This window comes from Lepidothrix coronata, unplaced genomic scaffold (assembly GCF_001604755.1).
Source record: "Lepidothrix coronata isolate B3197 unplaced genomic scaffold, Lepidothrix_coronata-1.0 Scaffold323, whole genome shotgun sequence".
Classification (NCBI taxonomy): Eukaryota; Metazoa; Chordata; class Aves; order Passeriformes; family Pipridae; genus Lepidothrix; species Lepidothrix coronata.
The window spans coordinates 72947-86077 of NW_016690503.1; the positions used below are offsets into that span (position 1 = coordinate 72947).

Below are 13131 nucleotides of genomic sequence, written 5' to 3' on the forward strand. Positions count from 1 at the left end.
ACGTGTTTGAACGACAGACAGCAAGAATCGGAGGCCTGAAATATTCAGAATCCTGATGAGTAAAACCAGGAACGCAGTAGGGAAGAGCTGGAGAATACCCTGCTGCCCAAGGCTGGAGGAGCTGCCTCTGCAAGCATAGCCCTTGGAGCACCACAGCATGTCACAAATCCTGCCAGAACTCCAGGCACAGGGAGATCCAGGCAGTGCTGTGGAATACATACATTATCTCCCACTCTGAGGCAGTGATTAGCACTAGAATAGTGAGTGGTCACAGCACTGGTCCCAGATTTCCAGAGCTGATGCACACACCACCAGTCCAGCTCTAAGAGGCTCTAGAGGGATTGCCAGGAGAAAAATTTAACTCCATTCCCATCCTTTCCAATGGACCTCACTGCAATGCCAATATTTGCATTGCAGAGATCACTAAGCAAGAACCCCAAATTCCTCTCATGAGGGTAAGGAACACAAAGGACAAAGTGTTACTTCATCCCTCAGAGAAATGCCCTGCAATCAGTAACCACAAGGGTGAGAGCTGTGTGTAAAGCTGACCTGGATAACCACAGTACAGGACCTGTAGAGAGCCCATACATACAGCTGAAATGCTCTTTGTTCTACACACTTCTAGAGTTGCTTTTTTGTTTGTTTGGGTTTTTTTTCCCTTAGCTTTTCCAAACTCCCAAACCACAGACTTCCTCCAGCACACAACTTAACCAGGGACAAGGCCACAGAGCCAAGTGTTCCTGGTTCCCATGCTGCAGTATCAGTCCACAAGTCCCCACTTCTCACCTGACAAACCCTGCAGTGACTAGCAACATCTGTCTATGGACAGAGAATGCCTTCTGCGTGGATTTATGTGTGGATTTATGCTCAGATAAAAATCACATTAACCTAATTAATTATTTGGGCATTTTATTAATAAATGCCCATGAGACCCCATGCAATTAGTCTGCATAATCCAGAGACAGTGTGGCACACAGGAAAAGAGAAGTGGTGAGAAGTCACAAAAAAAAAGAAAAAGGGTTTGCAGACTTGTGACTAAAGGAAAAAAGTTAATCGGATTCAGACTGAAGGACCTTTCCGTTAGTGATGAGAAGACAGAGATAAATGCAAGAAAGAACATATGAGATATGACAGAGAATTAAAAGCCATGATAATCCGTATTTCCAGTTACTCTAACAGCTAAGGTGGGAAATACTCCACAGGTGGGATGGTGACCTTGGAAAAAACCAAGACATACTACCAGCCTTATTAATTTAAAAAAAAAAAAATAAAATAAAAGGAAAAAAAAAGCCCCCTAAACAACATGTAGATGTTGTCCTTGCTGCTGTAAGTGAAAGACAAACAGCTTAAAAATAATGCACATTCCTATTTGACTCCATTAAATACTGTAACCTTGCACTTCCACCCTGCAGTTTACTGCCTGGGGACTTAAGTCTGAGCTCACCATTAAAAATGCAGGCTGGAGAGGATGAACTGCAAGGGAACAAGCTGCTAAATTTAAATTATCCAGCATGTCAAAATTGTGAATAGCTATTCAGTACACAACCAAAACACAGAATATTTCAGTAGGGCATGGTAATTAAAATATGTAAGATGCCTTTTAGATTGCTGATGTCAGCACACTATCTGAAAAAATAAATTAATTCTTCTTCTGTGCTCCAGGACAAATCAAAGCCCCTTTTGGAAAGTGAATATATATCAAGAATCAGAAAAGTCTGCAGTGTAAGAACTGAGTTTTCACATTCTTGTGAGCAAGGAAGACTACAAACACACAGGAAAAATGTCCCAACTGAACTGATATTGGCCATGCATGAATGTTACCAAGCTAGGAATGAAAACCGATGGAACATGGCAAGCATTCTAGAAATGTGGAAGACTTTTCTTATGCAGCAGGGCATCTATTTTTTTTGTCAAAGGTACTGGATATTTTACCTTTATGAACACTTTTAGTAGACCAGCTCTTAATGATCCCTGAGCTTCCTTCCTGATAGATAATTGTTTATTTATTTCCCGCTAATGAAATTTCAAACCTGAATACAGTTCAACATTCAGCTGCTTAAATGCTGGACTCTGAACTCTTAACAAGGCATTGATTTTGCATACAATGTTGTTAATTAAACACTCCTAATGGAGGGGTCTTAGGAAGCTGGTTGTGAAATTTGATGTGTGTTTATCCAGCCCGAAGGCATCAGACACAACAGGATGCTGTGTTACATTTTCTTATCTTGCAAGTTTTTACAGCTATATTAAGAATTTCATCAATCCAGTTAAGCAAGGAAAGTTTTGTAATTTTAAGGAGTTAAACATGATTCCTATTAATCCACAATGTGAAATCCAGAAACGGTTCAAAGCGAAGTGCTGACGTATTCCATCTTACTTTCATCCACCAGTGTCAAACAACATTGTAAATTTCTCATTATAAATAAGCTTGGAAACGGGAATATGAAAATTTAGGTTTCTTTAAGGGGTGTTTTCTACAAACAGGAAAAATTTCCCTAGCAATCAGTACCTCTGATTTTGTGATTTCCCAAAGATTCTGGGTGCTTTTCCAATCTTTTGGGTGTTTACCAATTGAATCACGTCTGAAATACACAACCTGACATTGTTTAGGGTAAATACATGCAGACTGGAAAGCATGCACCAAAACCAGCATTCCTTTGACATTCTGCCTTGGAATCTAGTAAAACTGAACCTTGATTTCTTGGTAAATCAAGCATTTTACCAAGAAGAATGCATGTTCAGATCTCATGAACAACTGGTTTGGGTTAAATTAAATACATATACGTCATACATACCTGGTCTGTGAATTGCACATTTTAAGGCTATTTACAGGTATCTCCTGGTGAAGACCTCTGTTTAGCCCTGCTTTGGGACTTGTAATCTGATTTTATTCCAACCACACAGGCAGGTTTACTGACCTATCTGGGTGTGTGCCATGAGATCTGCAAGCACAGTGGCAGCAGCGGTGGCAGGAGCGGTATTGGAAGCAGCAGGTTTCCCTCCAGGATGAGATGAGGTGGAAGATGCAGAGGATGAGGTGGAGGAGCCCTGAATGACCCGGTTAAGCCAGGGCTCTACGTTGGAATGGCTCTGGAACGGAGTGGAGCTGATCCGCCCTTGCCGCCGTAACGAGCCCTCATCTTCTGATGCTGACGATGTGTCTGTGATCAAAATAACCACGACAGGCATGTAACGTGGCAATGACCCAACACGAGGGAACATGGAGCTTCGCCACGTTCCATGTTCTCCGCGCAGCGCTCTCACGTGCTGCACACCAGATGCAATGTGTCAAAGCAAGGGGGATACATTCACATACACAAATCCTGCTCCTTGCCCTTTTGGGGGGTTAACGCAACAACCTGTGCAAACGAGAGCTACAACACACTTGAAGCAAAGTCTCAGTTACCTCCAGTATTTGGAATGACATAAGAGTCAAACAAGCCTTCTCCCTCCAGCACCTACTGCACACACCGACCACTTTCAGTGTGCATCCCATCCCATTCCACCCCTACTCCACTGAAAAAATATTTCTGTTCTGAACAGGTAAATTTTATCTCATCCCACCTGAATAAATCCCATTACATTTCTTGTTGGGTATTTCCTTTTTTATTTCTTTGGGGGGAATTATTCACTTTTCGATTCTTCTGACAAATTATTTTGAGAACTAACTAGTAAAAAAAGCACAGTGCTCTAAAGTTCAATGAAAGAGTAATTAGAAAGCACGAATTTTAACCACATAAACTGGTATTAATGAGCACTACATAGAAATGCTTAGTAAAGCATCTTTTCAGTCTAGATGCATTTTTGTTACTGTCAGAAGTCTGACAAAGGGCTCCTAATTTAATTACCATTCAGTTATTTACAACTTTCCTGAAGTTTCCCTTTGAAGTTTTCTTTCCATATTCATTATCCATCCAACAACAAATAAAAAGGTCATTCTAAATATCAAGCAAACACATCCCTGTTGATTTTGAGTGAAATATAGAAACTCTTATTACAGAAAGAAATCTTGTCCTCCTAAAGAGACTGCTGCATTTTAAGAACTTGATCCTTTATATGTTTTATATAAGATAGGGTGTCTGTTACTATCCTCTAACAGTCCCTTCCATACTTGGAAATCTGGGCTGGGTTACATCAGGAATTCTGCAATCTTAATTTTGGCTATGTTTTTAATCCTCTGAACACAATCATTCAGCTAGATACAATTCCATATAAATCTTTGAAGCCATATTAAAAACTACTTCTCATCTTGGGCAATGTATTTCAGTTACCAGTTGTTTAATTTTCTGCTTTTCAAGAATATGTGCATTTCCAATAGCTTCAGAACAATTGCTCTTTAACAGCCTAAAACCAAAAAAAACCCCCAGAAACCATTTCATAAGAAGCAAACGGGCATTTTCAAAGTTAAAATAGTAGATCTCTCATTATTTGACCTCCCTCACCAAGCATGACAATTTTCAATGAAAATACCCAAACAACTGATCTCTGAGATACAGCTGTGGTGCATCCCCATCCCTGGGCCCATGCCTTGTGTGATGTTTCTGGTCTGCTGCCATGCTTGGAGCTTTTGGCAGCTGACTCCATTTTTGCCTGGAGAACAGCCAAACCTGTCCCCCAGTGCTTGCAACCTTCCCTTTCTTTCAGACAGAACGCAAAAATAAACAATTACAGGAATATGGAACAAGATAGGATTACAAACAGCCAAGGATTGAAAAAAAAAAAACCAACAAACCAAACCACCACGTTTACAATCTAAAATCACTTCGGAGGAAAAAAATTAAACTACAGGAAAAGCAGTTTTCTCACAGAATACACACTCTGACAATATCTCCTTACCCAGACCCAAGGCTAATGAAGTCTCACTAATATTTCTAAGCTTTCAGGTGTCTTACATGAGTGGAGGGGAAAAAAACCTCAAACCCTTTAAACATACAATATTAACTGCATATAAAAACGAAGGATTACAGTAAAAGCATTGTAATACCAAAACATAACCACACCGAGAAACAGCAAGGTCACGCCAGTAGTAGCCCTGTGGCAGTTGCAGGGGTTAATCTGTGGTGTGTGGTGACATAATACCACATCCTTGGCTTCCAGCTCTTCCTGGCTGGGAGCTGACCCAAGACAGAGAAGCCACCACCCTTGAGCCAGACTTGCATCAAGGCTCAGAACTTGCTCGAGTTCTGATCACAGGAAATCCATGTGGGAAGGATCAGAGACTCGACAGAACAACACCAAAAGTATGTTAAAATTTTTGGAAGGATGACTGATGAAAGCAGTTCCATTACTGCCATTCAGGAGCTGTGTTTGAATTTAATACTGTGCCTAGAATCACAGATTCACAGGATGGTTTGAGGTGGAAGGGACCCTCAAGACCATCTCATTCCAACCCTCTGCCATGGGCAGGGACACCTTCCATTAGACTAAGTTGCTCCAAGCCCTGTCCAACCTGGCCTTGAACACCTCCAGAGATGGGGCAGCCACAGCTTCTCTGGGCAACCTGTGCCAGGGCCTCACCACCCTCAGCATAAAGAACATGAATCCAATGCTTCCTTCCTGCTACCTGATGGTAGCTGTTTGTAACAAAATTTCAGTTATTAATACCAAAGCATGGTTTTAATTGCATTAACTCCTGCCAATACAAGGATTTCAGGCAGAGGATTAATGGCTCAAGACTAGATGCTCAGCACTATTTGGGTTGTTTGCAACTTCAGATCCTTCTTGCTGAGCTAATTTTGCAAATAAAGGCAGGCCCATAAAAAGACACATATTTTTATGATTTTATGTAGCTGAAGCAAGTCCCCAGAATATTTTTGAATGTCCTGATTTCCCATGATACAGAACTCATCCAGTGGTCCATTCTCTTACAGAGATTAAGGGATCTCATAAAAAGTGCCCCTCTGCTGACTGGTCTTGACGGGTTTCACACCTGGCCAGGAGGGCTGAGGCTCTCCAGGAAAAGCCCCAGGAGAGCCTGGACAGGGTGACCCTTCTCCGAGTCCTGAACTTGGGTTCCTGCCTGCTGCTGTTCCTGGTGCTCCTCTGGGCTTGTGCAGATGGGTCTGTGACAGGCTGGTATTATTTGGGATGCCCCACCTGCCATGCCCCTGCACAGGTGTGCAAGCCAGCTTTTACCACAGAGCCAAACACTGTCCCCACAGCATCTCAACTTTTTTTTTTAACAGTCATTCTTAAAAGATACTTTAATTAAAGATACTTAACATATCTTCCAGGCAAAAACATTATGGTCATAAAGGCCATATACAGTACAGAAGATTATTATTTTTAACTTATGAAATCCCTGGAGAACCCACAAAATCAATATAGTGAATTGTGAGACTAGCAAAAAAAGCCTGGAATTTCCTTTAAATGGAAAGAACAGAAAGAAGAAATACAGCTCAGGAAGCAGGAGGGTAGCACACCAGACCTCCTTTTTTAAAGACGGGTAAGAACCAGAAATGATGGAGAAGGGCAGTAGAGGTCAGTGTGCTTCTGCTCCTGGGTCACATTACAAAAGACAAGAGAACATCCCCAGAACTAAAGAGCTTAGGAAATTCCTCTCTGTATACAAGACACTGGCCCCAAACCACTTGGCTTGCTAGCACAACATGCTATACGGAGAAAGATTTTCTTAACCTCTAGAGAATTCATTGTGAGACAACAGGAAGATCACTTTTTCCCCTTAAAAATTAAAGGAAGCCTTCTGCCCTAAACAGTCTGAACAATCACAGCATATGATTTTCTGACTGTTTCAAATTGCTCATAGTTGAAACCACCTGATGAGCGCTCTGCAATTAAAGCAGCAACTTAATGCTCTGGCATTTTCTTCAACTTTTAAAAAAATAATCTTCTGCAACATGAAATGAGGTATTTCCAGCTCTGACAGGCTTGCTAAGATTATCTCCTCCAAGTGAGATACGATGTAAGAGAACATACGTAATGCATAAAGGTCACCTGCTCACCCTGACCTCTTTCATGTGGACCTTCAGCAGATACAGTATCTCTAGGTGAGACACTAAAAACTGTGAGGAAAAACATCAAAGCACAAATCCAACCGAGACCTGATTCTCAGGAAACACAGATGCGAATATAGAAGAAGTTTAGTGCAACCTACTAACAACTTAGCAACAAACATTTGCTCTTTATATTTTGCTATTGAGTTCAGCAGGCAAGGTGGACCATGCCCAGATGGTTTGGGTTGGACAGGACCTACAGGATCATCTCATTCCACTCCCTGCCATGGGCAGGGACACCTTCCACTAGCCCAGGTTGCTCCAAGCCCTGTCCAACACTTCAGGGATGGGGCAGCCACAGCTTCTCCAGGCAGCTCTGTTAAGTCTCTGTGCTCAGACAACAGGTACCTGGGGGCGTGTACGTCTCTACCGAAGAGTGCACCAGGACAGAGCGTCTCTTCGAGGGCATAGGCATCTTCCTCTCCTTGTATTTCGCAAGTGCTGCTTGTACTGCTTCAGTGTGGACATCTACACAGAAAACAAACAAACAGAAAAGGTTAAGAGATTCAGTTCATCAGTAGCACTGAATCAACACCCCTGCCTCGCGCTCGAATTCAGGGCAGAAGCAATGCTCTCCAAAGCTAAGGGAGGACATACGCAGGGTCAAGTCGACACATTTTTTTTCTCATTAAATCAGCTTGAAAAGGCTCTGCAAGCAGCATTTCAGAAGAACACCCTGAAATAAACACTGAAGTTACAGAATACCCAGTATGTTAGTTCTGAACTATGAGTTATTTTTCATTTGGGGGGGAAGTTTCAACACAGATTCTGTAAACTGGCAACAGTGTTTGACTCTTCACCCTCAAAATCCATGATGGGAAAAGAAGCACAAGATGCACACTTGAAGGTCCCACAAAGAATGCAAGTATTAAAAAAACAGAAAGAAGAAGCTAATGGACTTGATGATCTTAGAGGTCTTTTCCAACCTTAGTGATTCTGTATGAAGAATCAGGGAAAAGACACAAAGTTCTGTAACTTTCCAGAAAGCAAAAATTACCCTAGTAGGTTCATGGGCCTTTTCTGATTTTTAAGCGAAAACTGAGCTTAAAGAGGAATTCAGTCACAAAATCACAGAATATGCTGAGTTGGAAGGGATCATCGAGTCCAACCCTCAGCCCTGCACAGGACCATCCCCAAGAGTCACACCCTGTGCCTGGGAGTATCATCCAAATGCTTCTTGAATGCTGGCAGCCTTGGTGCTGTGCCCACTGCCCTGGGCAGCCTGTTCAGTACCCAACCACCCTCTGGGGGAACATATTTTTCTAATATCCAACCTCAACCTCCCCTGACACAACTTCAGGCCATTCCCTCATGTCCTGTCGCTGGTCAGCACAGAGAAGAGATCGGTATTGTTGTGGTTACTGAGATTTTTCAGTAAATTGTGATTGCAACTTATAATCTTTCCTAGTTTCCTCCATTATCAGAAGGAGCAGGGGAAAAAGGGGGCATTAGTTTTCCCTCTGAGTTTTAAACCAGCACAGGTGTCAAAAGCTAAAACTTACGTAGAAAAAAAAAATTCATGAGAAGTGAACAGATGTTGAGGAGAAACGAGGCAGACCAAAAATATACTTTAACTTACCACCTAAGATTCAAACTCAGGAAAAATACACGCAACACATGTACACTTACACTGTCCAGAAGCAAGACAGGGCCCAAAAGTGAGTGAGTATGTGATTATGCACTGATCTGACCACATTTCTTTTACATGGAAACCGCTATACAAGAATTTCAGATTTTAAGTATTCAGTTTGAAAGAGAATATGTACTCTTTCATTAAGTATCAATCTATTCTTTTGTTAAGATGCAACGATGTAACAGGTTGATAGATTTGTGGGTATGAAACTATCTGTAGGTATGTAAGTGTATGTGACAGACACAGACTTACACAACTTACATGTAACATATAATGTAATAGAATTACACTGCCCCTGTGCCTACAGGAATTTACCTTGGTGATGACTACAGGCAAAACACCGTATTTATGGTTTGTTTGTTTAAAAAGTACCATTTCTGGCACTAGCCCTGAACCCCCTTTAGTCATACTCAGCACAGGACTCTTCCTAACAAACTGTTTCCTTCAGTCTGGCCAAATGAATCCTAAAAATCACCAGAAGCCCTGGGCATATGGTGCCAGACACCAACCAGTTCTTTGCAGCAATAATGTCACTTTTCAGTCTGCAGCTCCCCCCAGATAATCTGTTCAGAGCTGTATTTAAAATATGTGTATATGCAAATATACCATCCCACCTGTGTAGATGCTTATCTCAAAAAAGAACTTTTTTGTGCAACTAACAGGCAAGGTTCAAAGATGATGCTGTTATGAGAGAAAAATATTAAGAAGAAGAAAAAATAATCAGTAGAACCTCTATCTCTTGATATAAGATTTTTTTTTTTTATCTTGGGCCCCCTTTCAGATTTTTGTTGCTGCCCTTTACATCAAGGACTTGTTAATAGATGTTTCATGAATTAAAAATTAATTCCTCTCTCCCTATGTCTCCCTGCCCCCTTTCCCTTCCCCACATATGGGTTTTTTGTCAAGTCTTGGTTTCTCCTGATCTTTAGTACTAGTTGCAATTGCCCACCACTGAAGTTTATTCCCACGGATAACCAGAAGCAAACCTTTTGTGTCCCAAAATTCCAGAAAGTTTAAGTGGGATGCAACTTCAATTAAAGGCTGGTTTTGCAGCCTTAAAAGTAGGGGCAAAATGCCCATTCTGCAGGACACATTTTCATGGCAGAACTTCCAGTCAAAACCAAGCTGAATGTTTCTAGAAAGAGACAGTAACTATGAGATGTGCTCGCTTTCATGACCTATATTTAATTTAAAAGACATTTTTGTTACATTAACATCTCCTAGGAAGAAGGGGAACATAACAAATTGTTTTTCTTCCGAAAAAGTCTTCCAAAGAGTAAAATAACACACAATAGAGCCCGTATATAAGTACATTAAGTCATTAAATAACGTTGCAGAGAAAAAAAAAAAAAGCATTCTTAGGCAGTTGTGCATTTTGGGAATGAAAAGGCCTAGCTGTAGGGTGTGCTGATGCCTTTTAACAAAGCAGAGCGGGGCAGGTCAAAACATCACATAGATTTGCAGGAGCAAGCATGGGAACTACTTTTTATTCCATTTCCAGAGGGCAAAATCAGCACCACCTCTTTCTCTAGTCCTAACTCCCACTCCAAAACCTGGAACAGACTGGATTAAATGATAAAAATGCAACCAGGAGACAGTCAGGATGAATTTTTATTCTGTTCCATGTTTTATTTTTATGGCACCAATTTAACTCATCGCTCCCTCTATGCTCATTAAGATCTATTTCCAGCTTGAAATCTTTTTTAATATCTCGTCCTTGGACAACAGTTGAGTGGGAACATCCTCTCTCAGCCAAATCAATGAAGTAATTGCTTTCCCTTCCCTGGAACGCTTTGTTCCTATTCTGCATTTCCTTTAAAGATTTTTCTCCATTACAGACATGATGAAACAGATTTCAATAAAAAAAAAGTAAAAGGAATGAAATTATTTCAAAGAAGCAGAACGCTTAGGGTACCAAAATTCATAAATTAGTATAAATTAAAAGTTAACTGAACATTGGAATTGCAAAAAGAAGCTCTCTACCACTGCCTGTTACTTAAATTCTTTAAAATTTACTGTGAAAGTGATTTACCATGTAAGAACTGTGGAGTTCAGTTTTCTTCAGAGAATTAAACAGTCACTAAAATCAGACCAAAAGACATCACATTTCTGAGAACAGAGAACACAAATGCTCAACGGTGCTCACTGAAAGTGATGAACAGAAGCCCAGCATTTCATTAACACAAAGAATACCTGTACCAAAGTGAGGAAAAAATACATATACTGCCTTTCAAAAGCAGAAGTAGTACTCTTGGAGGAACATTTCTAAGATTTTTGCACTTTATTAAGCTGCAAACAACCATCAACAATTAATAACCGATTCAAAATTTTTTTTCCTTCTGTTGTAGTGAACTACACAATCTTCTGTTTTATGTACCTATTCTCATTTTCTTTCTTTCCATGTGCCCTTAAAAAAGGATGGGGGAGGAACACTAAATAGTTTGTGGCCTATAAATCACCTAAACCCTTACAGCTCCTAAACTCTCCAGCTACTAGAAGAGCACTTTTTATTCCCATTTATAGCCTCTACTCATTTGTCAGCCTTCGATTCCTGTCCCTGCCTTAGGCACAGGAGGAAGAATTTCTACAGCTGGTTGAATTAAAAATGACACTTATAGGCTGCCCAGTGTCCCTGCTGCTCACAGATCTCCAAATACCAACAGGTAAAGCAACCAGCACTGTCTGGGTGGCGTGGGGAGGGGACCTGGAAAAAGGTAAAATTCGTGGGTTGAGATAGGAATAATCTAAATAAAATAAAATATGATGATGATAATAATAACAGAATTAGAACAAGAATAATAAAACATGAATATATTCTCATTCTAAACCCAAAACACAGTGCTGTACCAGCCACTAAGAAGAAAAACAACCCTATTCCAGTTAAAGCCAGGACAGCAGGCTTGCATTTATTGATAGCATTCACTGCTGGAATTTTTTGTGTAACATTTACTGTTTGAAGACAAGAATCCGGGGATGATAAAAAAATATAGTTCATTTAAATGGACAACTCCTCTGAGAAACTATTTAAAAAAGTGCTTACAGCAAGTAAGTGACAGATTAATTGCATAACAGGGCAAAATTGTTTCACTTGTTGCTTATTTTAAGTAATTTATGTTGATGGTTCTAAAGTACCTATAATTGCACCAGAAAGAGATCCCGCTCTAGGAAAAGCTGCATCCCACCCACACCAGCTACTCTTGAAAAAGACACGGGAGAACTGGCAAGATTCAAAGAAAGGCAAACAAGAAATAAGGACTAAAAGGAAAGCTAAAAAAAGAAGAAACAACAAACCCTCCTTTTCCCCCAGCAGCCTAAAGAATAAACAAGGCATGAGATTGAGAGAAGGGGCCTGAAGCTGGTTATCCCTCACAACAGGCAACTGTGTGTCAGCACAGAGCCAAGTTAAAAAAGGTAACAATGTCTTTTCATTGAGGTTAAAGCAGCCAATCACTAATGCAACAAATCTGAAGAATTTTTTTTCTTAAAATCAGGGAGGAAAAAGGGGAAAAGATACTGGCTTCTGAAAGCCATATCTATGTTACCTTTCATCGACATAAGTTTAACTTAAGTCAAGCAAAACCATCACTGTTTGGTTTTGATACCACCTGAGAACATGAAGCCTTGTCATATATCACTAAAGGAAAAAAGAAATCCAATTACATGTACTGTAACTAAGAACTTCTTAGATTTCCAAGCGAAGAACTTGTTCTGGGCAGGAATATTTAATGAAACATGAGTTAGGGGAGCAGTGATGAGAAACCACAGAAGGATGTGGCAGTCCCCATCAAGGACTACCTCCCAAGGATTTCCTGCTGAAGTTGTGTTCTTTTGTTGCAGATTTTTATTTCTGTTAGTTTAACAACAGCACATCTGTAATGTTCATGACTCTCACTGTTCAATTAGCCTTAAGGAATGTACACAGGCACATCAGCTCCATTTCTGGAGCAAGGTTTTACACATCAGCAGTGCAAATACCACGCAGTAACCACTCTGCCCAGGCAGCAGCAAGGCAAGGTGATGCAAGACCAACCACATGTTAAGGATGTGCAGTGCATGTCAGGACTTGCACTTCTCATCCCCAAACCCAAGACATTTAATTACCCTGGAAAACAAACAGAAAAATATCCAGCTACAAGTCCAAAGGTATTTAGGAGAGAAAAGCTTCCAAACACCTGCCTCTCCTCACTATTGTGACAGGAATTTCGCAGGGAAACAGTGCACTTCAACCACCTGAAAAGTAACAATGGAAACAGGATGCAATGAGGATATTGATATTTTCACACAAGTTTCCAAAACAGGTCTGTCCCTGTGGTGTCCATTTAAAATGAAGGAGAATATCCATTGTGACATTTCCCTTTTTTGTGCACTTGCCTTAAACCAGGAAATATTTGAAAGTGAGATACAATAAATATATAACCTTCCCTTAACAAAATAACCCAACCAAGCAAGCAAAAAAGTCCCACAAACCCACACACTGTAGTCCTC

The 13131-nt window shown here is 40.6% G+C and overlaps 1 protein-coding gene across 1 annotated transcript in view; it reads right to left on the bottom strand.

The window, feature by feature from the left end:
• The window catches only part of DIP2A (disco interacting protein 2 homolog A), an 83434-nt gene that overhangs the window by 36781 nt on the left and 33522 nt on the right, over positions 1-13131 (bottom strand). Inside the window, exons 4-5 of the mRNA XM_017838061.1 lie at positions 7362-7481; positions 2919-3161 (exon numbers count right to left, since the gene is read on the bottom strand). Coding sequence (XP_017693550.1) covers positions 2919-3161; positions 7362-7481 — 363 coding nt within the window. The remainder of the gene's footprint in view (positions 1-2918; positions 3162-7361; positions 7482-13131) is intronic.